Below are 27813 nucleotides of genomic sequence, written 5' to 3'. Positions count from 1 at the left end.
CCGGAAGTGCGCGGCCACCGTCGCCGCGCGCGCGTGCGCAGCTTGGCCGTTCCGCCCCCAATCGGCAGTCGGCTCGCCCCCTCCGCGCGGGCCCAGCCTGATGTAGGTGGGCGGCTGGGCCAGAGGGCCCCGGCCGAGGCGAGGCTCCCACGGTCCTGTCGCGTGGCAGGTGGGCACGGACAGCCGGCAGGCAGGCGCGAGGGCGTCGAGTCGTGGAAAGACCGCCCGCGCCGAGCCAAGGGACGTGGCGGGTCCCGGGCTGGCCGCCTCAGCTTCTGGCCAAGGGCGCCGATGATGCTGCGACACCTGGGAGGAGGGCTAGTGGAGGAGGCAGCGGCCGCGGCCGGACGGGCACCCAGCAGCGGGAGGACCGGGGGGAGGGACAAGCCGCTGGAGGCCACGCGGCGTTGGGAGGCGTGGAGGTGACGGACGATGGCCTTTAGGTTTGTCTAGAGCTGACCCTCGCCGCCTGTTTTGTGTCCTGTCACACCCACAACCCTGTGAGGCGTGCGGCTGTGGGGCCCCGCGCCTTTTCCAGGCTGGCCCTCTAAGGCTGGTGCATGGCTGGCACCGTGCTTGGGGCAGTTCTCAGTTTGGATAGCAGCACGGGACAGGTCACACGCTGGTTCTCACGGCTTCAGGACACCCCAGAAGGCCACCTCAGAAGCAAGGTCTGTCGTCTTCCTCTGCCCCAGCTGAATGGGGCTGAGCTTGTCTGTTTTGTCTCCCCGAGAGTGAGTTGGGGAGGCTTCAGGCCAGGGCTGCCTCCTGTCTACCACGGATTCCAAGGTGGTTCACGGCCCAGATGGCTGCCAAGTCCTGCTCCGGGTCTCCGGTGAGTTATTCTCTCTCCCTCCTGCCCTGGTCACAAGCTGTCTCTCTAGATCTGTGAGGTGAGCGGATTGCAATGTTGGACGGGACCAGAACCTCTTATAGGGATATATGTTGGATTGGTCCTTGTCTGGTCCGCTGGTCTCAGCCCTGCTATCCCATCAGAAATCAAGAAGCCACACACCTGGTGCACTCTGAGCATATTGTCATTCCAGGGCGAGATGCCTCTGACCTTCCAGGATGTGGCTGTGTACTTCTCCAGGGCAGAAGGGCAGCAGCTGGGCCCCCAGGAGCGGGCGCTGTACCGGGATGTGATGTTGGAGAACTATGGGAACGTGGCCTCACTGGGTGAGAACTGCCCTGGAGTCCTGGCTCACAGTGGGGCGTCGCTAAGGGACTTTGGGGTCCATTTGGCTCTTTGATTCCCAAAGAAAAGAGGATCCTCTCTTGTCCGCAGGTTCCAGTCTGCCTGGTTCTAGGCACTCTGTTCCTCACCGTCATCCCTTTCCCCACCTTAGGCATTTGAACTCTCTCGCCCCTTGGCCTCCCCTGACAGTGTTCCCATGCAGGCAGAACGCTCCCTGTCTGGTGTGGAGGACCCAGCAGGCAGGGTCCATTCCCCCCAGGCTGTCCCAGCTCACCCAGGGTCCTCACCCTTAACAGGATTTCCAGTCCCTAAGCCAGAGCTGATCTCCCAGCTGGAGCAAGAGGAGGAGCTGTGGGTCCTGGATCTTCTGGGGGCTGAAGAACCAGACGTCTTAAGAAGTTGCCAGACAGGTGAGCATAAGTCAGAGGCTGGTCTCAGGAATGGCCTCCCATTCCTGCCTTTGGTAGCTGAAGTAAGAGAAGGCAGATACGGTGACTGTGTACAGTGCAGCCCTCTCTAAGGAAGACATAGCTCCAGGATGCTCGTCCTTGAAAACTTTCCCTTTGCTGGTCCATTTACTTTACCTTAAAACAAAAACAAGAACAAAACCAACCCCACCCTCCTTTCCCCTTGCCTCAGCCTTCTCAAGTAGCCGAGGATGGCCTTGAATCCCTGATCCTCCTGCCTCTGCCTCTCAAGTGCTGGGGCTGAAGGCCCGTGGAACCACACCTGCCCTTTGAGTGCTTTCTCCGTTTTAGCGGTTCTGCTTTATCACAAAGCCTTTCTTTACTAAGATTGGGAGCTTAGATCACTGATTTGTATAGCACAAATAATAAAAACCCAGAGACAGATACTGGGGTTGAAGCTGAGGATCAGAGAAGCCAAGCAGTCTGCCTCTAGCTTCCTCCACCTCAGGCTGAAAGAGCTGTCCGGTCCTCAGCGTGACTGGAGCATTAATCTAGGGATTAAAAGGCATGTGATCCCAAGTGTTGAGGTCTCCTTTGTGTGAGCTGTTTCTCTTTAGACTGATTCACTCTAATGTAACCCTGAGTGGCCTTGAACTCACAGAGATCCATCTGTCTTTGTCTCCTGAGTCCTGGGATTAAAGGTGTGTGCCACCACTGCCCAGCTTCTGTAGCTAACCAGTGTGGCTGGTGGAATTAAATGTGTATATCATCATTGCCTGGTTCTATGGCTGTGGTTAGCTTTGCATTTTGATCTCCAGTTGTTTTATTAGGTCATAAACAATGTCACCACAGATTTGTAATTTTTCTTTTTAAAGATGTCTACAGGAGGCCAGGCATTGGTGGCACACGCCTTTAATCCCAGCACTTGGGAGGCAGACACAGGTGGATCTCTGTGAGTTTGAGGCCAGCCTGGTCTACTGATTAAGTTCCAGGGCAAGCTCCAAAACAATGTAGAGAAACCCTGTCTCGAAAAACCAAAAAAAGAAAAAAAAAAGATGTCTATGGGAAGTCTTTATGAAAATACAGGCTTAGATATAGTTCACATTTTTACAAACACTACTGTTAAGTATGTGTGTATGCCTGTGTTGTGGTGTGCATACTTTAGTTCAGGTGACTGCAGAGGTCAGAGGCATCAGAGCTCCAGGAGTTACAGGCATTGTAAACCCAGTGAGGATACTGGGTACCAAAAATCAGGTCCTCTGAAGATGAGTAAGTGCTCTTGACTACCGATACATCTCTCTAACCTGCCGTGTGTGTGTGTGTGTGTGTGTGTGTGTGTGTGTGTGTGTGTGTGTGTTTGTTTTTTTGAGGCAGGGTTTCTATGGCTTTTGGAGGATGTCCTAGAACTAGCTCTTGTAGACCAGGCTGGTCTGGAACTCACAGAGATCTGCCTGCCTCTGCCTTCCTAGTGCTGGGATTAGAATTGTTCAATACCACCACCCGACTTGAAATACGTTTCTTGTTCCTACTTTCCTGACACTCTACCTTAACCACACAGCACACTAGAGTTTAGTTACTTATTTGTGTTACCTTAGGGTTGCCTGGGAGCTGTGACATGCTGTCACTGCCTGGGATTACAAGAGATGGTCACACTGCATACTGATAGCCTAGACATATCAAAATCCAAACTGTGAAATAGGTGTCTACTGAATACATAGCACTTTTGTACCATTGTAAAGTTTAAAAAAAATCAACAAGTGTGACAGTGCACACCTATTGATCCCAGCCCATGGAGGGCAGAGGCAGGGAGACTAAGTTCCAGGCTGTCCTGGGCTATATGGCATGACCCTGTTTCAAAGCAAACAGAAAAGTTAAAAATTTCTCCAGCAAAATCACGGTAAATTGCTGTAGTTGGGCCCTGAAATGTTGTCCAAAGGTCTGTGTTGAAAGTTGAACTAGAGCAACACGAGAGATAGTGGGAACTATAGAACTGGGGTCTGAGGGAGGTCAGCAGGGGCTACTATCGAAGGAGGCATCGAGTCTCTGGATTCTGCAGGCTCAAAGTGGCAGGGCGATGTGACTGGGCAGACATCTCTAAAACTGAATAAAAAATAACCCTCTCCTCTTGTCATAGTAACAGAAAGCTGATTAACACAGTTGGGAATCATCTGTATATAGTTTATGTAAAAAGAGAAAAATTGTTACAGGGCTTTCTCTAGTATACAGACATGGTAGTGTACACCTGTAATTCTGGCACTTGGAAAATAGAGGTAGAAGGACCAGAAATTTAAGATTAATCTTGGCTATATAAGTGAATTTGAGGCCAGCTTGGTCTACATGAGACCCTGTCTCAAATAAAAAGCTCAACCACACTGAAAAGTCAACAACATTGCTCTCAGAGAACTGAGGTCAAAACCAGCTGTGTAAAGTAGGTGTAACATGAATAAGTAAAAGACCCAGAGGCTGATATTGGGGTTCAAACCTCAAGTTGAAGGTCAGAAAAGCAAAGCAGCTGGGCACTAGCTTCTTCCTAGGTAAACCTCAGGATGAATGGGCTGATCCTGTCTCCAGGAACTCTCACCAAGCCTTAGACTGTAACCTCTCTTCAGTGTGGCTGCAGACTGAGTACCTCTGTCTTCAGTGTGGCTGGAGAATGAATGCCTCCTGTCTTTTTTATACCCCCTAGTGCTGGGATTAAAGGTATGAGCTATAACTCTCTTTTAGATAGGGTCAATCTCATGTAGATCTGGGTGGCCTTGGACTCATAGAGATCTACCTCCTAATCCTAAATGCTAGGATAAAAGGCATGTACCACCACCTCCTAGCTTCTGGGTACTGGGATTAAAGTTGTATGCCTGGCTTCTATGGTTTGTGGCTGACTTTGCTTTCTGTATCCTCAGGCAAGCTGTAATAAATCATAAATAACACATTACTACAAGTAGGGAATATCACCTATAACTGACAATTTCTGGAGGCTCAGTGGGAAGAAATCTGAGTTGAAAACTCCATGGCATGACCAGCAAGAGTCCTCAGTGAGTAAAGGCACTTGCCACTAAGCCTGACGGACGACCTGAGGTTAACCACGCAAACCCTCTTATATGGTGGAAGGAGAGAACCAGCTCCCAGAAGTTATCTGACCTCCATAGTACACTAATGTACCCAAACACACATAATAATACAAACGTTTTTGTTTGTTTGATTTTTGTTTTTCAAGACAGTTTCTCTGTAACAACCCTGGCTGTCCCGGAACTTACTTTGTAGACCAGCCTGGCCTTGAACTCACAGAGATCCACTTGGCCTTTGCCTCTCAACTGCTGGGATTAAAAGCATGTACCCCCACTGCCCAGCAAATACAAACATTTAAGGAGGAAAAAAATCCCATCAAAAAACAAAACCCAAGGAGACACTGGGGAAGAGGGGACATTTTTCTGAGTTTCACCTCCAGGAGCTTTAGCAGGACCTCAGTAAAAACACTAAAGAAAAGGAAACTTTCAGTATGCTGGAGTATCCTGACCTAACACAGCTGCCATTCAAGGAAACAATTCCCCATTGCCTGACTGATCTAAGGAGAGAATTCCAGTGCCCTCGACCTAGTCGTGTGGAGCCATCAGCTCACAGGGTGGGGTTCCTGTGCTGTGGCTCTCCCCGCCCCCACCCTGGCACATTGCTGAGACCTGCGCACGGCTCTTTTACCAGCACCTCTGATGCCGTGCAACAGAAAGGCAAGAAAGTATTCTCCCTTCTTTTTTTTTAAGTCACACTATCTTTTTCTTTTAAAGATGTTATCTATTATATATACAGTGTTCTGTTTGTATGCTTGCACACCAGAAGAGGGCACCAAATCTTATTTGGTTGCTGGGACTTGAACTCAGAACCTCTGGAAGAGCAGTCAGTGCTCTTACCCTCTGAGCCATCTCTCCAGCCCTTCTTCCTTCCTTTGAGACACTGCCTCCCAAGTGCTAGGATTAAAGGCATGCGCCACCAATGCCCGGCAACACCTGCCACTTTTTAGCACTGACACATCCTTGTTAATATATCAGACAAGAAAGTTAATTACATTCACAGAATGAAACTTTGTTTGCATGTGATGTGATTACAGTCTGAACAAAATGTCTCCTGTAACTAGTAAGAACAAAGTCCCATGACAGTGTATGTGAGTCAGCTGCTCTCTTTGCACCTGAAATGAACAAGTGTGGAGGAGTTTTGGTTTTATTGACCGTTGCTGTTGTTTCTTGTTTGGAGGGGAGGTTGAGACAGTCTCATTGTGTAGCCTTAGCTGACCTGGACGTCCAGTGTAGACCAGGCTGCCCTCAAATTCACAGAGTTCCCTTGCCTCTGCTTCCTGAGTGCTGTAATCAAAAGTGTGTATCCACATGCCAACCAAGTGCAGTTTAAGTTAAAACAGCATAAAGGCGCTCAAGATGGTTCAGCAGGTAAAGAGCTTTGCTGGCAATCCTGAAAACCTGAGTGTACTTCCCAGGACCTCTGTAGTAGAATTAGAGAACCGAGTCTTGAAAGCATGTCCCCACCTACCCACCTTCCTTTCTTCCCTCCCTCCCTCCTCCCCCTCCTCTTTCCCCCTCCCTCTCCCCTCTCTCCCTCCTCACTATGTAGTTCTGGCTGTCCTGAAACTCACTGGATCAGACTGGCTTCAAATTCACAGAAACCTTTCCTGCCTCTCAAGTGCTAGGATTAAAGGCATGCAACACTATGCCTGACCCCCATCTTTTAAAAAAGAAAAATTGTTAATATAAGCACTCCAAAGGTGAAATTCATAGTACATTCAAAATGCACTTACCTACTACATTCAAAATCTGAGTGGAAAACTACCAAACCCTGCTAAAAACATACCAGAAGAGGAAATAGCGAAGAAACATGCCATGTTTATGGATAGAAGAAAATTGTCAAGACGTTAACTCTTTCCAACTTTCTCTATAGATTCCATAGAGTCCAAATAAAAGTGTCAGCAGGTTATGTTATTTGGTTGCTATCAACAAACATTTTATGTGGCAACATAAAAGACCCTAAATAACTCATTATTGAAGGAAAAAAAAAACTGAACTCAGACTACCTGATTTCAAGACTTAACTACAAAGCTTTAATTACCAAGGCAGTGGGTGTATTGGCAAAGATAAATGATGCACAATCATTGGGGTGGCATAGACAATGCAGGTGTAAAGGACTACATACATATCAACTGACCCTGGAGGAGAGGTACACAATGGAGAAAGAATAGTCTTCAACAAATACTGGATTTCTGTGTGCCAATTAAAAATAATTGTAAAAACCCAATTAAAGTCCTGGTTTGCTCATACTTATTCTGCTGCTATAATTAACTGCTTAGCCAACAAGATTATTTTATCACTCTTTTGGACGTTGAAAGTCTTGGGTCGGGATGATCTCAGTTATAGATAACCTCACTGTGCTGACATGGTAGATGGAGAAATGCCATCTCCTTCTCCTCCCCCTCCTTCCTTCCATCTTCCTTCTCCATATTCTCCCTTTCTTCTCAGGGTCTTTCTACATAGTCCCGGCTTTCCTGGAACTCACTATGTAGACGAGGTTGACCTTACACAGATTCGTCTATCTCTGCCTACCAAGTGCTGGGATTAAAGGTGTTTGCCACCACCTCCTGGCTGAAGATCTTATTTTTATGTTTATGGGTGTTTTAATTACATGTTTGTTCAGTATGTTCATGCAACACCCCCAGAGGCCAGAAGAGGGCAGTGGGTCCTCTGGAACTGCAGTTACAAATGGTTGTTAGCCGCCACTTAGGTGCTAGGAACCTAACCCTCTGGCAGAGCAGCCAGTGCTCTTGACCTGTGAACCATCTCTCCAGCCACCTTCTATGACATTCTTAGGGCAAAGCCAAGCATGGGAGACACATCTGTTGTCCTAATACTTGGAAAGCAGAGGCAGGACTTCAGAATCATTCTGGGTCGCATAACAAGTCAAGGCTAGCATGAGCAGTATGGGATTTTTTGTTTGTTTTTGAGACAGGGCCTCTTCCTGGCTGTCCTGGAACTCACCCTGTAGACCAGGCTGTCCTGGAACCCAGAAAATGCCTGCTTTGCCTCCCAAGTGCTGAATTAAAGGTGTGCACCACTGTTACCCAGTAACATGGGATCTTATTATCAACCCCTTTTCCTTAAAAAGTAAAACAACTAGGAATAATAAGACAGTGATTGTCCAGGGGCAGTGAAAGGGCTGGAGGTGGCTAAGTTTTTACAGCACCAGACACTCGCAAGGCACTGTAGCAGTGAGCCCACGCTATTATTATGTCCTCAAAACCCTCCAATGTATACCATCAGAATTGAACCCTGAGCCAGCAAGATGGCCCAGCAGTTGGCACACAAGCCTGGCAACCTGAGTTTGATACTCAGCCCCCGTGGAAGGGTGGAGGGAGAGAACCAGCTCCTTGGGGTTGTCCTGATCCTCATCTGTTTACTGTGGCACATGTTCCCACACATAAACAGAGAATGTTTTTTAAGAGACTGAGTCATAAACTGGTGATTGGGCAATAAATTCAAATTTATGATTGTATGTGTTTTCTGTTAGCATATGGAGAGGAATGTATGATTTCTCTACAATTTCTGTCCTGTTTTTGTTTTCCTATTTGAAGAATACCTCCTCAGAAGAAACAGAAACCATTTTATTACTGACAGACATAGGGATACCCAAAATGCCCAGAAGCTATGCAGGGTTCATGGGCTATGGTAGAAACATGGATGAGAGCTGAGGCAACACAAAAGAAAGACTCAAAAGAAACAGGGTAAAGTCTCCTGCTATTGGCATAATCTAGGTTTTAAAACTAGCCAGTTTAGCTCGGTGATGGTGGCAGTACACACGTTTAATCCCAACATTCAGAAGACAGAGACAGAAGGATCTCTGTGAGGCTAGCTAGGCTACATAATGAGACCCTGTCTCAAAAACAGAACAAAACAAAAAACTTAAGTTGAGGGGTAGGGGTGGGGACGTAGCTTACCTTGCAAGAATGAGGGCCTCAGTTGAATCCCTAGACACATTAAAAAGGTAGGCATGCATTTTTTTGGTGGGGGTGTTCAAGACAGGGTTTTTCTCTGTATTGTTTGGAGGCTGTAGACCAGGCTGACCCCGAACTCACAGAGATCCCTTCCTCTGCCTCCTGAGTGCTGGGATTAAAGGCATGCGCCACCACCGCCCGGCAATCAGACATGCATTTTGAAGCTTGGTGCTGGAGAGGTAGAGACAAGCAGATCTTTGAGGCTTCTTGGCCAGCCAGACTAGCCTTTTATCAAAGTTGCAAGCCACTGAGGGACCTTGTCTCAGCAAACAAGGTGGTTAGCTCATAAAGGGAGATACTTGAAATGTTCCTCTAGGTTACACACACATTCATGTACATGAACATGCACACAAATGAGAATTAGAGGCTGTGGCAACAGGCAGGGTTAGGTATGTACTCTTAGCTACCAGGTCTGCAGATGCTCTGTGACATTGTATTAGTTACTGTGACTTAAGGAATATTATATCATTGCTCACAGTTTAAGGAGGTCCAGTCTGTCATGATGAGGGTGAGGTAGCTGGTCACATTGTACTCCTAAGAAACAGAAAGCCAGCCGGTGGTGGTACATGCTTTTAGTCCCAGCACTCGTGAGGCAGAGGCAGGTGGATCTCTGGGAGTTCGTGGCCAGCCTGGTCTACAGAGTGAGTTCCAGCACAGCCTGGACTGTTTGCACAGAGAAACCCTGTGTCAACCACAAAAACAAAACAAAACAAAAAACTGGTGTTCCATTCACTCTTTTTCTTTTTAATTCAACGCAAAGATATTACTGTCTACATTCAGGTGGGTATCTCTTTAGATAAAACTCTTTGGAAACAACTTCACAGATACCCAGATGTCTGTCTTTTAGGTGGTTTTCTTTCCCTTTCTTTCTCTTCGGGTTCAGTTCCTGGGGACCTAATGCCTCTGGTCTCCTTAAGCATCTGCACAGAGAAACACGCCTACACATGTATAGTATTTCTTTATAAAGGAATCTTTTAATTTAAAATGATGCCATAAATTTGCACTTCATCATCGTATGTGTGGATGTGTGATAGGATGTGAGCCATAATGTGTTATGGAGTTGGAAGACAGTGCTGTACAGTGGGTTTCTGCTTCCAGCTCTGCGTAGGTTCCGGGGGTTGAGCACAGGTCGTCAGACTTGCACAGTTATCTACTAAGCCATCTTCCTGCCCTCTTTTTTTATTTATTTTTCTTAGAAGTCTGCATGTAGCTCAGACTAACCTCAAACTCACTGTGCTGCCTAGGGTGGCTCCCTAGTTCCTGCTTTCCCTCTGTCTTCCTCCCAAGTGCAATGGTTTCAGGTATATACCAGTACGTCAACTATAACATAGCTTTACTGTGTTAATCATTGTATTGCTGGGCTGGGATTAAATCCAGGGATTCGTGTATGCTGGGCAAGTGCTGAACCACTGAGCTATACCTCCAGCCCATATCTTCTGTTTTTATCTACATGTTAACTTTTACTCAGTATTTTAGGGTAATGAGCCTCTTCGCAAACTGCATGGTGTGTGTGTGTGTGTTGCATGTGTGTGAGTGTGTCAGTGTGTATGCCCATGGGCATGTATTTGGAAGCCAGAGAATATCATTAGGAGTCTCCCTCTATCACTGCCTGAATTGGGAAGCTTGCCATTTTAACTAGGCTGACTGTCAAGCCCTGATGATCCTCCTGGCACACCCTATCCTTCTGTGCTAGGATTACAGGAGTTTACAGCCATGCATGGTAGTTTAAGTGAATGTTAGAGATTTACTGTATGTTTCTTGTTTTTTTCCAGACATGATTTCTCTGTGTAACAGCTCTGGATGTCGTGAAATTGACTTTGTAGACCAGGCTGGCTTCAAACTCACAAGAAATCCACCTGCCTCTGCCTCCCTAGTGCTGGGATTAGAGACCTGTGCCACCACCACCCAGCAAGGATGTTACAGATATAGATTCAGTTTCTCATGCTTTCAAGTGGTCTTAACTACTGAGCTATTTCCCTGGCTCCTACAAATAATTTTTTGTTTGCTTATTTTTTTGAGACAAACCCTTGTTTAACCCTGGCTGTCCTGGAACATGCTGTGTAGATCAGGTTTATCTCAAACTCAAGTCCACCTGCCTCTGCTTCCCAAGTGTTGAAATTAAAGGCATATATGCCACCGCTGTCTGACACAAAGAACATTCTTTTTTTTTAATATTTCTTTTATTTATTTATTTATAGCCTTCTGCCTATAGGCAAGCAGAGGGTACAGGTCTCATTCAAGGTGGTTGTAAGCCACCATGTGGTTGCCGGGAATTGAACTCAGAACCTCTGGAAGAACAGTCAGTGCTCTTAACTGCTGAGCCATCTCTCTAGCCCCCACAAAGAACATTCTTAATGTAGGCTTAAGTAATATTTATATTTTTTAAAAATGTATTTTATGTGCATTGGTATCTTACCTACATATATGTCTGTGTGAGGTTGTTGGATCCCCTGGGACAGACAGTTGTGAGCCGCCATGTAGATGCTGGGAATTGAACCTGGGTCCTCTGGAAGAGCAGCCAGAGTTCCCAAGGGATGAGTCCATTGTGGCAGGAAGACACGGGCATCAAGAGACAGGAACAGCAATAACTTTATGTGGTTCACATCTTATGCCTAAGGCCTAAGAAGGAGTGCAAACTGGGATGATATTTAAATACAACACTCACCCCAGTGATGTTTTCACTCCTGCAAAATCACACCTGCTTTTCTCCCCCCATCCCCACCCCACTTGGTATAAGTGCTCTGTCTGCATGTATGACTGCAGGCCAGAAGAGGATACTAGATCTCATTACAGATGGTGTGAGCCACCATGTGGTTGCTGGGAATCAAACTCAGGACCTCTGGAAGAGCAGCCAGTGCTCTTAACCTCTGAGCCATCTCTCCAGCCCCTGCAAGATCACATCTTAACCAACCTCTCAGTTGTGAATAGGATGAGACAAAGGGACCAATTACAACCTAAACGTCTTCAAGTTAAGGGTCTCATGATGTCATCTTTTAGGAAGCAAGTAACTAGACATAAGAGCTAAATACCACTCTGGGATTCTTGACCCAAGGTGGTCCTAACCATCTACAACAACCTCACTCTTCTAGAAGCTTAAAAGGCTGACATGTCAACAGGAAAAAAATCCATGCTTCAGAAACATGCCCTAAGACAGGTGAGGTTGGAGCAAACAGTGAACAGGCACATGTGTGTGATAGATAATCATACAACATTCCCAGATCTACTAAATGGATTTCCTTAGATTTATTTGTATGAATGTTTTGTCTGCGTTTGTGTATATGCATCACATGGAGGGAGCCACCATGTGTCTGGCTTATTTTACTAAACACAGTGATTTCTAGTTCCCTCCATTTTCCTTACAGCTAAATTAAATTCCATTATGTATATGTCCACATTTTCTTTATCCACTCATCTGTTAGATCGTGTCTGGTTCCATTCCTGCCTTTTGAGAAAACCGTGACAATACTGTGAATATGATCAAGAGTGGTATAACTGAGTCTTATGGTATATCTGTTTTTGATGGCTTTGTTTTGTTTTTTGAGACAGTGCTGGCTATCCTAGAACTTGCTCATACTTAAAGAGATCCTTGGTGTTTTTGAGGAGGCTCTGTACTGATTTCCATACTGAATTCACCAATTTATATATTCCCTCTAGTAGTGTATAAGGGTTGTTTTTCTCTGAATTCTCACCAGCATTATTTATGTGTTTTCTTGATGATCGCTGTTCTGGAGTGAGGTGGAATTTCAAAGCACATCCAGTCTACATTTCTCTGAGGATGTTGAACATCTCAAATATTAGCCATTTGTATTTGCCTTTTGTTTGTGTTGTATTTTGTTTTGAGAGAGTTTCGTGTTGGTCAGTTTGACATGAAAATCATGTAGCTGCCTCCATCTCTCTTTTTTTTTTTTTTTGGTTTTTTGAGACAGGGTTTCTCTGTGGCTTTGGAAGCTGTCCTGGAACTCACTCTGTAGACCAGGCTGGCCTCGAACTCACAGAGATCCACCTGCCTCTGCCTCCCGAGTTCCGGGATTAAAGGCGTGCACCACCAACGCCCGGCTTCTGCCTCCATCTCTTAATGCTACATTAGATCTGACCACCATAACTGATACTTTTCTATTTGTTCTAAGAACTGTCTATTCAGTTCATTAACTCATTTAACATGTGGATTGTTTCAGGGGTTTTATTGTTTAATTTTTACAAATTTTACACATTCTGGATACTAAGCTGATGTCTGATGTATAGTTTTAAAGATTTTTTTTTCAAGATAGGGTTTCTCTGTGTAACAGTCCTGGCTGTCTTGGAACTCAATCTTTTGACCAGGCTGGCCTCCAACTGGAGATCCATTTGCCTCTGTCTCCCAAGTTCTGGGATAAAGGTGTTGCCACCACCACCCAACTTTTGAAAGATTTTTGTCCACTCTGTAGGCTCTGTCTTGTTTGTATGTTTGCTTACTTGCTTCTGAAGCTTCTTTCGGAGCAGTGATTGAAATGTCGTTTATCATTTCTCTTATAACGTAAGGTAGGATTATAGTTAGGAGGACACCTCCAGCTGTCAATGATAATTAGCTTCCATTTGACAGTGAACAATGAATGAGGGAGACAATGGGGTCTTTAGGGCCTTAAGTTCCCTCATGGCAGTGAGGAAAGGGTCTGGATCACACTGCAACCCCACTGTCCCAGGGGCATACATCAGTACCTGGAGTGTTCAGGTGTCCAATATATGAACTCACAGTCGTACTCGTTTATGATTGGCCATGGTTGTTTCCTAAAAGGGGAGAATCTTAGTACTTTGACTTTCCTTCTAGACATTTCCCAAATAACCTAGCCGTGTTTTTGTCCTCCACTCTCAGTCATTACCATTGAAATTGTCCTCATTGTCCAGTATGATGCTCTTGTTGCAGTAACCAGAATTGGCCATCTGGACCTGTGGCAAAAACCAGAAAACAGCACTGCTTTTTAAAATTATTGTTTTCAATAAATCTTTGGCCAGGCATTGGTGGCACATGTCTTTAATCCCAGCACTCGGGAGGCAGAGGCAGGCAGATCTCTGTGAGTTCGAGGCCAGCCTGATCTACAGAGCGAGTTCGAGGACAGCCTCCAAAGCTACAGAGAAACCCTGTCTTTTTTTTTTTTTTTTTTTTTTTTGGTTTTTTTCGAGACAGGGTTTCTCTGTAGCTTTGGAGGCTGTCCTGGAACTCACTTTGTAGACCAGGCTGGCCTCGAACTCACAGAGATCCGCCTGCCTCTGCCTCCCGAGTGCTGGGATTAAAGGCGTGCGCCACCAACGCCCGGCTGAGAAACCCTGTCTTAAAAAACAAAACAAATCTTTGCAGGCCTAAGGAATGGGATCACTAGGGAAAGCACACGCTGGCCATGCTGAGGACCTGAGTTTGTTCCACACGGCCCACATGACTGAAGGAGAAAACGATTCATAATTTGTCTTCTTGACCTACACACACAATAAATAAATGTTAGAAAATATTTTGGGGGTCTGGAGAGATGGTTTATCAGTTAGGAGCACTTGCTACTCTTGCAGAGGACCCAAGTTCAATTCCCAGCACCCACTTCAGGTAGCTCATAACCACCAGTAACTCCAATCCCAGGGAATCTGGAACCCTCTCCTGACCTCTCAGGACACCAAGTGCAAAGGTGATGCATGCGTCCATGCAGGGAAAGACAACATATAACCTAATGAAAAACCATTAGGTTAACTTCTCTTATTTTTCTGAGAATAGTGATCTGTGCATATAATCTTACCCTCAGGAGGCTGAGGCAGGAAGAGTGCTTTGAATTGGGAATATGCTGAGTTGTGTAAGCAAAACCCAATCTCAATTTACTGCCAGTCTTCTTTCTGCTCTGTCTGTTAAGGTTTTGTATTTATTATGTTAGTGGGTTGCAGGGGTGGGTGGGTTGTGCCACAGTGTGTATGTGGGAGTCAGCTGTGGGTTGCAGGGGTGGGTGGGTTGTGCCACAGTGTGTATGTGGGAGTCGGCTGTGGGTTGCAGGGGTGGGTAGGTTGTGCCACAGTGTGTATGTGGGAGTCAGCTGTGGGTTGCAGGGGTGGGTGGGTTGTGCCACAGTGTGTATGTGGGAGTCAGCTCTCTGCAGTTGCTTCTTTCCTTCCATATGTGTGCTTCAGGGACCAAACTCAAGCTTTCAGGCATGGTGGCAAGCACCTTTACCCACTAAGCCATCAGGCAGGCCCTCCTCTTTGGTACAGTGGCTTGTGGGCTCAGACATGCTTTGTAACCAAGAATAACCTTGAAGTATTGGTCCTCCTGCCTGCATCTCTCAAGTTCTGGGACTCCATATGAGTGCCATGGAACCCAGTTTTCAGTCTTGACTCAGTAATTGAAAACTTTTCCTCAGAGAAATTGCCAAGCCCAGATGGCTTCATCAATTTGCACTAAATATTTAAGGAAGAAATAACACATTCATGTGCTTTTTTCTCAGTAAAAGTTGATTTATTCTGTATATCAAATTTTGGAACTTACTCATTTTTATAACAAACCATAGACTTTGCTTCATTATGTGTTCTTCCGTTGCTATGTAGAAAGACTGTTATATGAGTACAAGTGGGTTTAGACAGTCATCTGGGTTTGAACATGTGTCCTTTCTCATCTCCCCACAGTTGTGAAAAGCATGGCAGCTACTGCCGTGCTCCTTCGTTTGACACATGCTCACGTGGGATAAATTCCTTCTTAAGAAGATTTATTTTACTTCTTATGTGTGTGCATATGTACAGGTGCATTCATGAGATGCTTGCAGAAGCCAGATTCTGATCCTTGGATAAATTCTTAAAGAGTAGTTTGGGGACCAAAGATGTGTAATGTGTCCTTGAGTCCAGGGTCTTCAGCCTCTGGGTGGCGCCTCCTGTGCCTTGCTGTCTCTGTTACCCACTTCTTGCTCTAGTCATGGTGAGAACTCTTTCATTCTTGGACTCAATACCCTCTTTCTCACATTCCAGCATTGTGTCAGCATCTATCACTGCTGGCTGGTTCCTCTATTTGCTCCAGATACAGTCTTCCTCTTGGCATTTTCTGACCATATAGACGGAACAGGAGCCTGTGATGCATTTCCGTGTTACGTGATCTATCCATTCCTTTTTTAAAATGTACTTGCTGACTCAACTATGGTGGCACATAACTTAATACCAGCGTTCAGTGACAGGATCATGAATTTCTTGCTATCATAGGCTGTATAGCAAAACTCTGGTTCAAAAATCCCCTCCAAAAAAACCAATCACTTCATTATCTGTCTTCCTGATTTGAACACAAGCTTTCTGAGACCAGAGACTGTGTTAGTCTTCCTGTTGCTTTCCTTATTTAGAGCATGCTTGAACTTGTATTTGTTGAATAACTTAATTTGCTAATTTAACACTGGCAATTTGTTTGGTGACTAATGAATGCTATTGTCTTCATTCTGTTTGTTGGCCATCTTTATTTCTGGATTCTGTCACATTTTTCTACTGAATTGTCTGACTTTTGCATAATAGCTTTATTTTAATTTACTTGAGACAGGGTTCTATGTAGCTCTGGCTGTCCTGGAACTCACTATGTAGATCAGGCCAGCCTTGAAGTCACAGAGATCCTCCTGCCTCTGCCTCCCAAGTGACAGGATTAAAGGTGTGTGTCTTCACACTTGGGGCATAGGAGCTTATGGAAACATCAGAAAAATTGTGATTTCTGCTGACAAGGGGTTACCTCTAGTAATTTATTTGTGGTTTTGTTTAACAGATTCTGAGATTGAGCCCAAGAAGGAGTTATCTATTTTAAACCAGAAATATTCTGAAGAAGTAGAAACACCAGAATTAATATCACAGAAACTCCTAAGCGCTAATTCACAAACCCCTGAATCCCAGGAAGCCTGGGACCATGAAGGTCAGGAAGAAGGGAACCAAGGAAGTTCTACTCAGAGTTTGGAGAAAGTTGCTGGAGCGGGTTCTCCAGTATGTAGGGAACAACTCCCAGAAAATGCCCAGACTCCGGCATTTCATAGACACTTGAATCCAAGCCAAAGTGTCTTTACAGTTCAAAAAAGTAAAACAGGACAGAGAGTTTTTAAATGTGACATATGCAATAAAACATTTAAATATAATTCAGACCTAAGTCGGCATCGCAGAAGTCACACCGGGGAAAAGCCTTATGAGTGCGGTCCGTGTGGGCGGGCCTTTACTCACAGCTCAAATCTTATTCTCCACCAGCGAATTCACACCGGGAATAAACCATTCAAGTGTGATGAATGTGGGAAAACTTTTGGGCTCAATTCCTATCTCCGTCTGCATCAGCGAATTCACACTGGAGAAAAGCCTTTTGGGTGTAATGAATGCGGGAAGGCCTTCAGTAGAAGTTCAAGTCTTATTCAGCATCGCATAATCCACACAGGAGAGAAACCTTACAAGTGCAATGAGTGTGGGAAGGCCTTCAGCCAGAGCCCTCAGTTAACCCAGCACCAGAGGATTCACACCGGGGAGAAGCCCCACGGGTGCAGCTGGTGTGGAAAGGCGTTCAGTCGAAATGCAAGCCTCATCCAGCACCAGAGGATTCACACCGGGGAGAAGCCCCACAAGTGCAGCCAGTGTGGGAAAGCCTTCAGCCAGAGCTCCAGCCTGTTTCTCCACCACAGGGTGCACACCGGAGAGAAGCCCTACGTTTGTAGGGAATGCGGCAGGGCCTTTGGCTTCAACTCTCACCTTACGGAGCACGTGAGGATCCACACCGGGGAGAAGCCCTACGTTTGCAGCGAGTGCGGCAAGGCCTTCAGCCGCAGCTCCACTCTGATGCAGCACCGCAGAGTACACACGGGGGAGAAGCCCTATCAGTGCACCGAGTGTGGGAAGGCCTTCATCCAGAGCTCCCAGCTCACCCTGCACCAGCGTGTTCACACTGGGGAGAAGCCTTACGAATGCAGTCTCTGTGGGAAGGCCTTCAGCCGGAGATCAGCCCTCACTCAGCATCAACGGACTCACATGGGAGAGAACCCACAGGAATTTGAGTGTGGCCCAGATTTTGTTTATGACTCGAGCCATCTGTCCACCGGAGAGAGACATGGCAGGGCCTTCAGCCACAGTGCAAAACTTGTTCTGCAGTGGACGATTCGAAGTGATGAAAAATCCCGGGGATGTAATGAATGTGGGAAAGCTTTCAGCACTTCCTCACAATCCATGGAGTATCAGGACATCCCAGCTGGGGAGAAACCCTACAAATGCCAAGAAAGTGGTAAAGCTGGCAGTGGGGTGTCACCCCATGCTCAACATCATGTAACTCGTGTTGCAGAGAAACCACAGTCGAATGACGGATCTGAAAGATACTTAATTCATATCAAAAAGATCTTCCAAGAAAGACATTTTTAATGTGATAAATGTGGAAAACAATTTAGAAACTTGGTTTTGTATTAGGTAGGATGGCATAATGAAAATTAAATATACTTTTACTAACAGGCTTGCATGTTAGGAAGCTGGGGCCCATTTGACTACTGTCTCCACCCACCCCACTCCCCATGTCCAGGGTCCTGACCGACTCAGCACAGCAGGCTACCTTAGCATTAGGTCAAGCTCAGGTTTTTACGGGAGGGCTAAGTTTCAACACTAAACAGCAGCTGATGAAAGGTTTCAAGATACCACATAATGCTTCATTGGTGGTCATAAAAGAGAAACCCAGAGATCTGGGGTGTTACCTTTGAGAATCTCGATGGTGCTAAGGACAAGATATGGCCAGGAATGGCAAGTATGTGGATAGTCTGGGGACTGAGGTGACTGCCAGTGGCTGCACTAAATATAGGTTCTCTAGGTGTAGGGGGGACTGAAGGCTTGGGGGGCAGCAAGGAGTGGGGGTTGCAGAGACATCAACACAGAGTGACAGCTGTGGGTAACCAGGGCTCAGGGCCGGTCTGACAGTGACAACCAGGACAGCCACAAAGAGTAAAGCTGCTGGGGATTCTTCTGGTGGCTGTAATTTAGTTTTTCCATCTCCACTGAATAGTTACAGATAGTGAGCGAATATGGTGTTTCCACTTTTGAAATGGTTCCGTTCTCTTCTGCCAACACAGCCTGACTGCTGACCCCAGGTCTCCTCATTACTGACTTTTTAAAGAAGTGCTGTCCTTGTTTGTTTTGTGTTGTTTGGTTTTTAAATGTTTTCTAAGCACTTGAGCCACAGAGACAGGCAGAGCTCAGGGAGTTTGAGGTTTCAGAACAGCCAGAGCTACATAAATCATGTCTCTAAAAAGCACTTCAGATTTTATTTTTTGTTTTAACTGTAACTCCTGTTTTTCCCCCCCCTGAAAGATTGTCAGCACACTTGTGTAAATTTTTTTTATTTTTTGGGGGGATGGTGGTTGCATTGTCTTTTTTCACTATCTACTGGGGTTATCCTGTGGGATTTGGTACCTCCACTTGGCTCTCTGAGAGCAAGCGGGCTCTGAATCGACTATTGTTTTGGAAGTTGAGCAAGCTGTGGTTTTCTCCAACTCGATACACTATTTCTCAGTGAAGCCTGGTTGGACCCCCGTTGGCAGCAGGGCTGCCTGAGTCCAGCCTGCACACTCACCGTGCTGTGTGCCCCGGTGTCAGTACAGACAGCGAGAGGTTCTTGTTGGTGTTTATTTATACTGTTCTTCTGTACTGGAAGATCATGAATAAGCCATGGGTGTTGTGTGCAATGGCTAAGGAGATCTTAGGCCCAGTTTCCTTTGGTTTTATGAAGCCAATTAAAAGACTGAAAATCAATTATCAATCTGTAGGGATTCAGTGTGACTCAGTACAGAGCTTGCCTACCATGTACAAAATCCTTGGTTTGATCCCAGCACTGTAAAAACTGGGCATTTTGGTACACCTTTAACTTCAGCACTCCAGACAGGGAGGCAGGAGGATAAAGTCAAGGTTTTCCTTAGCTACATAGCAAATTTGAGACCCTATCCAAAACAAAACAGAAAACCAACTAAGTAAATGATACCAGCAAGCAAGATAAATTAAGGGATTGCTAGTCATATTAAAATTGAAGGTAAGCATGGGAGAATTCACCCCGGAAAATAAAGTTCTCTGTGTGGACTTTACTGTTGTATGCAGGCGAGCTGTATGGCACCACACTCCACTGAGAGTGTGAAGAGCACGAGATACGGTCCCAACTAGCTCTCTCGTGTTCTCGCCTTGGCTTTGACTGACTACATGCCCCAAGTGTCTAGCCTCATTCTCTGCAAATTATATACTTTTTGGTGCCCACAACCCTTGCCTGCCAAGGAAGTGAATAGTGGGGTGGTGGTAGTCCCTGCAGATCGCTGAGGACCATCCACATATTGAAGTAGGCATATCTGAGTAGGGAGACTGAATTTCTCCAAAATTTGTTCAAGTATCTGACCAAAAAAGGTCAGGAGAATCACCAAAGCTCATTAATAGTATTGTTGCTTTCTCCAAGAATGGGGGTCTTCCCGTTCAGAGGCAAAAGGGTCTCTGCCATCAGTTACAGGGGTGCAAGCCCAAATGACATTTTTGTTTTACTTTTTTTCTTTTTTTTTCAATATATACATTTTACATTTAAATTAGAAACATGCTTGCTTCACATGTTGATCCCAGCTCCCTCTCCCTCCCCTCCTCCCCTTCCTTCTCCTACCTCTCCTCCTTCTCCCTCCCCTCCTCCCCTGCCCCACTACCAGCCCCCCTTCTTTTTTGTTTTTCAAGACAAGGTTTTTTCGGTGTTACAGCCCTGGCTGTCTTGGAGCTCCTTATGTAACCGAGGATGGCCTTGAACTCACAGAGATCTGCCCGCCTCTGCCTCTTAAGTGCTGGGATTAAAGGCATACACCACCACCACCTGGCCCAAAAGGCATCTTTTAAATATATGATGGTGGTTCTTTTTTTAGTTTTTATTTTTTTTAATTTTCACATGTCAGTCCCAGCTCCCTCTCCCTCACCCCCAAGACCCCCCACCCAATCCCCATTCTGTTCCCCAGGGAGGGATATCTAGAGTCTGTCATTTCGTTCTGGGGTGATGGTGGTTCTTTCTGAGGGGAGTGTATATGTTGGGGACCACTGGGTGTTTACTTTTAACAATCTGATTAATTGCTCTAAGATCTTGGGGTATTCAATATGAACCATTTTACTTCTTGACTGGTAGAATTGGGGTGCTGAAGGAAGTCATACAGGCTTTAAGATAGTCTGTCTTTTGTGAGCTCAGTGGTAAGCCTAAGTCCTAGCCTTCCCTCTAAGGGAATAGGATAGTGCATCCTTTAACTACTTGTATAGAGTGTTTTAGCTGATTGGTGGGAGGGCCCTGCAAGTCACATTGATTTCTTTCTTGGTCCCAAACATTAGGTTTGATTTGATTTTCAACCCAGGAAATCATCAAATCGAGGGAGATCTTGACTTCATCCTGAATTATGAGCTGGGCATCAAATCTCTCCCCAGTAGGTTTGGTGTTTTGTTTTTGTTTTTCGAGACAGGTTTTCTCTGTATTGTTAGGAGGCTGCCCTGGAACTCGCTCTGTAGACCAGGCTGGCCTTGAACTCACAGAGATCTGCCTGCCTTTACTTCCCAAGTTCTGGGATTAAAGGCATGCGCCACCAACGCCCGGCCCTTTTCCTGAAATTTGATTGAGGTTTTTCTCAAAAAGTGGAGGAGAGTTTTTCTGGGGGAAGGTACATCCTTGGAAGATATTTAAATAGGGAGGAATGGAATGCTCCTGAATCAACAAGAAATTTAATTTCTTCCTCTCTAGGAACTATCTTTAAAGGCTCTCATTAGGTCTCAGTAGAAAAATAGAGCCTTTGATCCCTGTCCTCAAATCTTCATTAAAATTTATGAGGGTATTCACTCTTTCTTCATTCTGGGCATTCCTTCTTAGAATGGTTCACCTTTCCACACTGAAACATTTGTTTTCTCCTCTCCTTCTTTCTCCATTCCTGGTCTGTGGTAAGCCTCCCTGGGGCCTCACTCCCTGAAAAGCATGATGAAGGAGTTACTGGGATCCTAAGCCTTGCTCCTCTTTCTGGGGCATTTGGTCCATGGAAGAGAGCATGATCTTAGCGTTCTTTTTCTGCTTTTTCTCATGCCTTCAAGTATGCTCTTTAAGTTCTCGACCCTTCCAGCTTTCCATCTTTAGTAACTTTTTAGAAATGTCTGGCCAACTGTTGGTCACAAAATGTAATTTTAACATCTTGTTACCAAAGGAATCCTCCAGATTTCATCCAGAGTTTTTTTCTCATTTGGTCCTTTAAGTTCAGGGGGACCTTCATCTCTCCCTCATTTAGCATTAATAGAGCCTTGTTAATATTCTGAGATCAAAACTGGGTGTTGGTGGCACATGCCTTTAATCCCAGCACTTGGGAGGCGGAGGCAGGCTGATCTCTGTGAGTTCAAGGCCAGCCTGGTCTACAGAGTGAGTTCCAGGACAGCCTCCAAAACAATATAGAGAAACCCTGTCTCAAAAACAAAAACAAACAAAAAATTCTGAGATCAGGAACTGATTTTTATTTCCCTAATAATAAGGTTCCTCAGATTTCTAGTATGTTCCCAGGACACTCTGTTGTTACTATCCCACCTGGGGATCCTGACTGGGGTATTTAGCATTGACTTCCAGGACTCTAGATCCAGCTAGGTTCTCTCCCAGATGTTGATCAGTCAATCCAATCACCATCCTTTCTTCCCAGAGAAAAGAATACCCAGTATTGACATTAATTTACCCAAGTATTAACCTGAAGACCCAATCATTGATACAATTGATTTGATACTCCAAAGGGATCGTCTAGAAAAGGTGTAAGCTTTTTTAAGGCTTCTTACTTGAAAACTAATAAGTAGAACATTCACAATTCCACCCCTTAAGGGAACTCACAAGTAGGTACATTAGCTTGGGAAGGACCTTGTGTGGTTGAGCCTTGGGGGTACTGGAATATGAAATGTTCTGTATCTTTTTTGCATTGTTCTAACTCCAGTCTTAAGTTGGGATAAGAGGGACTTCTGGGGTGGAGCTGGGAGTGGCATAGATGGAAGTGGGAATGAAGACTTGGAAGAAGAGTAGCTTCTCTATTTCTCCTACAAACAGATGTTCAGGCCTGTAACAGAAATACCCCACTTCTGGTACCAACTTCTGTGTTAGTTACTGTTCAATTGCTATGATGAAACACATTGACCAAGGCAACTTACAGGAGAAAACTTTTAACTGGGAGCTTACTTATAGTTTCAGAGGGTTAGTCCATAGTTACGGTGGGAGCTGAGAGCTCACATCCAACCCCCAAGTTGTAGGCAAGGAGAGAGAAAGAGACAGAGACACTGGGCCTGGCTTGGGCTTTTGAAATCTCAACACTCTCCGAAATGACACGCCTCCTCCAACAAGGCCACACCTCCTAACCTTTCCCAAACAGTTTTACCAACTGGAAACCAAACACTCAAATACATAAGCCTAGGGGATCATTCTCATTCAAGCTACCACATACCCTGACTAAAGCAGCTTATGAAAAAAGAGTTCATTCATCTTACAGTTTATAGGCATCACTGTGGGGACATCACAGCACATAATAGGTGATTCTAGATTGTATTGACAAAATAGTGTTCTTACAGAGCCATCTCTCCAGTCCCTAGAGCTTTTAGTTTTTTTGTTGTTGTTGTTTTGTTTTGTTTTGTTTTCATGACAGGGTCTCATGTAGCCCAGGCCGGCCTGGGATTTACTAGGTAGTCAAAGGTGACCTTGAATTTAAGACCCTCTTATCTTGGGGCTGGAGAGATGGCTTAGCAGTTGGAAGCACTGGCTGCTCTTCTGGAGGTCCTGAGAACAATTCCTGGCAATCACATGGTGGCTCACAGCCATCTGTGATAAGATCCCAGCATCCTCTTCTGACCTGCAAACAGACAGGCAGACAGAACACTATATACATAATAAATAAATCTTAAAAAAAAAAGATTCTCTACCTCTCTAATGCTTTATTAAAGGGATGCACCAAGTCTGGTTTATTTGGTACCGATGATCAGACTTAGGGGCTTGTGCATGCTATACTAGGCACCCTACAGATAGTAGATAGTATTGTCTTATGTACTTTTTTTCTCAAGCACATGATGTAGAAAAAACATCTAAGTTATATTTGGGATGGAAGAACAGCTAAAAGGAGGGAAGAAAGAAATGCAGCAACACATTTGTATAACCATAAAACATTCGGTTTGGCATTGTGTTTCTGCTGGTCTTCTGTCCTGGAAATACACTGAGTAAATTCAAATCATTCTCCAGCTTAAGCTCATTGTGTCCCCCAGATCTCCTCTCAAAGGGAGTAACAGGTTATTTTGAGTCAAATTTGAGTGGCCATGGCCTGAGAACATAGATTTAGGCAGTTCCAATGTTACATGAACTTTTACAGTCACAGAACAAAAGAAAACCATAGATCAAGGCATTGCCTTAGTATGTTGGTCTGAACATCTATTATGTGGAACTCTAGGCTATAATAGTTCTCAGATGATATAGTGACATTCTTAGCTCTTGTAGTGGTTAAGCTACAGGTCTCTTAACCTGGTACATTCCAAAGGCTTTACCTGTTAGCCAAAGGGGTGCTAGCTCACAAAGGTGGGCAATAAAGGGCTATTAGGGGGACTCAAGGTAGCCCAATGTAGTTTGGTTCTGGATCCACAACATCCTGACTATACAATCACCACATTCTCTCAGTCAACCAGTCATCCTTGTAATATCTTTAGCATTGATGTGACTTTTCAGTCTTTCATAAGGGAACTTTAGTTCACAGAAGCATCATGAAAGGTTTGGCTTGATAACACTTGATCTTTTACTTATTGTGGGTCCCAGGACTGGAGATGTTAGGAAAACTTATGAGTAAACACCAAGAGAGAGCAAACACTACACGTGAAAACAAATGGAATCCACTGTTTCAAGCTTTGAAAGTGACTCCAGGGCCATTCTAAGACTGGCTTGTCACCTCCGTGTGGGTGGGATGCAGCCTGGATGACTCCACAACTGTAGTGAACCTTTGTGTAAAGCTGTAGAGCCCCAAGTCTGTCCCACTGTGTAGGAGAGCTAGGGAAAAACAACCAAACAAACTCCACCGGCTTGCAAACAGGCACTGGACATTCTCAGTGACCCCAGAAGATGGAGCTAGGAGGCCAGGGTGATGGGAAAAGGAAGAAAACAGGAAGGAATGCCATGGAGTAAATGCCTTCAAACGAGAGCATGCAGATGGAAACATCCAGGGTAACTGATACACAGCCTAGCCTGCCCCGCGGAGGCGGCGCGGCAGCAGAGTGTGCACACATGCCCTTGGACTGCTCTCAGCGCTCCCTTGCTGGTCTCACCAGGTGCGTGTCAGTTCTGGATTTCCAGCCTTAATTCAGGCGCGTGCCAAGCCCTGAGATAGAGAAGTGGCAGACAAAGGAAAAACACAGCCACTGCTGCCCTTTTCACGTCTTGTGTTGACATGTAAAGGTCTTTCATCTGGTTGTAAATTTAATTTGCATCTCTGTCCTAGAAACAAGCTCAACCAGTTGTGGTTGTCGGGAGGCAGGGTTAGCCAGGTGCGGTGATGCACACCTGTAATCCCAGCACCTGGGAGGCGGAGTCAGAGGCTCATCTTTCACCACATAATCATTCTGAGATTGGTCTCTGGTACCGGAAACATTGCCTCAGCTTTGCCTATCTCCACCTCGTCAAAAGGGCCACGTGTAGTTCTGAACTATTCTTATACACAGCTAACATAGTTGGGGATTTGACAGCACTATCTGCAAACATTTCCACCCACCTTCAACCTCAAAATTTACACTGAGCGGAGGTGGCAAGGCTGCTCTGGGCGGGGCAAAGAGCTTTTGTCCCAGGAGGAGCCTGCTTTAGTTCCAATACTTGAGCTTGATTAATCGTTTTCTTCACACGATTAATAGAATTGCCGTCTAAAACGGTGGTGAAGTCTGTTAAGAAAGCACACATCACGCCTTTAACCCAGCACTCAGGAGGCAGGGGCAGGCGGATCTCTGAGTTTGAGGCCAGCCTGGTCTCCAGAGAGAGTTCCAGGGCAGCACACATCAAGGGCAGCCAGCATGAACTAGGGCTGTAGCAGCTCAAACCTGTAACCCCAAGCACTCTGGATGCAGAGGCAGGAGAGTCAGCCCGCAGGTGTGAGTCCAGCCAGCCCTCCACAGGGAGTTAGGCTGGGGTGTGGAAGCAGGACCAGCTGCCATGGGCACAGCATCTGGAGGTGACAGACATGCCCTAAAGTTGTGGGGACTGCTTCAATTTAATAATCACTGAACTATGTGCTTACCATGAATGACAATCTTGTGGAATAGGAATTATCTCTAAGGGGCTGGGCAGTGGTGGCGCATGCCTTTAATCCCAGCACTTGGTAGGTAGAGGCAGGTGGATCTCTGTGAGTTTGAGGCCAGCCTGCTCTACAAAGTGAGTTCCAGGTCAGGCTTCAAAGCTACACAGAGAAATTCTGTCTCAAAAAAAAAAAAAAAAAAAAAAAAAAGAAAAAGAAAAAGAAAAAGAAAAAAAGAAAGAAAGAAAAGAAGGAAGAAAGAAAGAAGTTATCCCTAAGGGCTGGAAAGATGGCTCAATGGTTAAGAGCACTGGCTCCTTCCAAAGGATCCAGGCTCTGATCCCAGCACCCATGGGGGCTCACAGTCTTCAGTAGCTTCAGTTCAGGGATATCTGTTGCCCTGTACAGGCCTGTGAGGACACCAGGCCAAAAGAAGTACACAGAAAAACATGCAGGCAAGACACCCAAACTACATTAAAATAAACGAATGAATGAATGAATAAATAAATAAATAAATGAAATTATCCCTAGCTAAAGCTGCAGGTATGTCTCCCTACACTAAAGTTGATTTGAAAATGAAGACTTTAACTTAAGGAATCATAGGGGGAGCCAAAAAAAATCGTAGGTGGGTAGTATTTCTGTCTTAGTCATTGTACGGTTGCTGCAAAGAGACACCATGATCCAGGTAATGCTAATAAAAGAGGGTTGGTCCATTATCAGCATGCAGCATGCACGGCTCCAGAGAGGTAGCAAGAAGCTACATCCTGATCCAAAGACCAAGAGAGAGAACTGGGCCTGGAAATCAAACCCCACCCTGAGTGACACACTTCCTCCAACAAGGCCACACCTACTCCAACAAGCCACACCTCCTAACCCTTCTCAAATAGTGCCCCTCCTTGTGACTAAGCATTCAAATGTATGAGCCTATGGGGCCATTCTTATTTAATCCATCACAATTTCCAAGTAATCATAGAAGTAAATGTAAATTTTCTTTGGAAGAGTTGAATTTGATTTTCCACGGTAATGACAAGAAGTCTCTGATTCTGATGTGTAATAATTTCAGATAATGAAAATATAATGTGTGCACAAACTGTGCAATTAAACTGGTTGGGCTAGGCCACAGTAATGAATATTACTGTCTTATTGCAATTACTTTTCTTGTTGCTGTGACTAGATACCTTACAAAAAGCAAATTAAGGAAGGGTTTATCCTGTCTTACAGTTTGAGGGGCTGTTCCATCATGGCAGAGATGCATGGTGGTAGGACCCAGGTGCCAGATGGCCACATTGCATTCAGTCAGGAAGCAAAGACAGATGAGCACTGGTTCGTCAGCTTGTCTTTTTCTTTAGGTTTTTTTCAGCCTAGAATTCCAACCCATAGACTGCTGCTACTCACAGTTAACCTAGTCTAGACAATCCCTCACAGGTACATACAGGTTGATCACCTAGATGACTCTCGAGTCTATGTAGTTGACATTATTACCATCTGTAGCGGTTTGAAGGAGAATGGCCACCATGGGCTCATATATTTGAATGCTTCGTCCCTAGTTGTTGGAACTGTTTTGGGAAGGATTAGAAAGCGTGGCCTTGTTGGAGGAGTGTGACACTGCGTGTGGGCTTTGGGGCTTCAAAAGCCCAAGCCAGGTCCAGTCACTCCCTCTCTGCCTCCAATTTGCAGATAATATATAAACTCTCAGCTACTGCACCAGTACCATGCCTACTAATGCTTTGCTCCCTGCCATGATGGTCCTAGACTCAACCTCTAAAACTGTAAGTCTCAATTAAATGTTTTCTTTAATAAGTCACCTGAGTCACAGTGTCTTCACAGCAATAGAAAAGTAACTAAGACACCACCACAGTTCCATCCTTCACCAGCCTAACACCCAAACACACAGAGACCACCACGGCTCCATCCTTCACCAGCCTAACATCCAAA

The 27813-nt window shown here is 45.4% G+C and overlaps 1 protein-coding gene across 1 annotated transcript; it reads left to right on the top strand.

The window, feature by feature from the left end:
* Nucleotides 1-50: 50 nt before the first annotated feature.
* Znf251 (zinc finger protein 251) lies at nt 51-19372 on the top strand. Its single transcript, XM_040736238.1, has 4 exons — nt 51-835; nt 1047-1179; nt 1495-1608; nt 16383-19372. Exons 1-4 carry the CDS (start codon nt 806-808, stop codon nt 17996-17998), a joined length of 1893 nt encoding a protein of 630 aa, XP_040592172.1. The 5' UTR covers nt 51-805; the 3' UTR covers nt 17999-19372.
* Nucleotides 19373-27813: the final 8441 nt, after the last annotated feature.

Source organism: Mesocricetus auratus, unplaced genomic scaffold (assembly GCF_017639785.1).
Source record: "Mesocricetus auratus isolate SY011 unplaced genomic scaffold, BCM_Maur_2.0 Super-Scaffold_100055, whole genome shotgun sequence".
Taxonomy (NCBI): Eukaryota; Metazoa; Chordata; class Mammalia; order Rodentia; family Cricetidae; genus Mesocricetus; species Mesocricetus auratus.
Note: the sequence above shows the minus strand (reverse complement) of the source record. Positions and strands in the feature narration are given on the sequence as shown.

Excerpts from the sequence above, each read along its gene's own strand:
- Znf251 (XM_040736238.1), top strand. The coding sequence starts at position 806 with ATGGCTGCCAAGTCCTGCTCCGGGTCTCCG. Across the intron at positions 1,180-1,494 it reads TGGGAACGTGGCCTCACTGG|GATTTCCAGTCCCTAAGCCA; the intron begins GTGAGAACTGCC and ends CACCCTTAACAG. Across the intron at positions 1,609-16,382 it reads CTTAAGAAGTTGCCAGACAG|ATTCTGAGATTGAGCCCAAG; the intron begins GTGAGCATAAGT and ends TTTGTTTAACAG.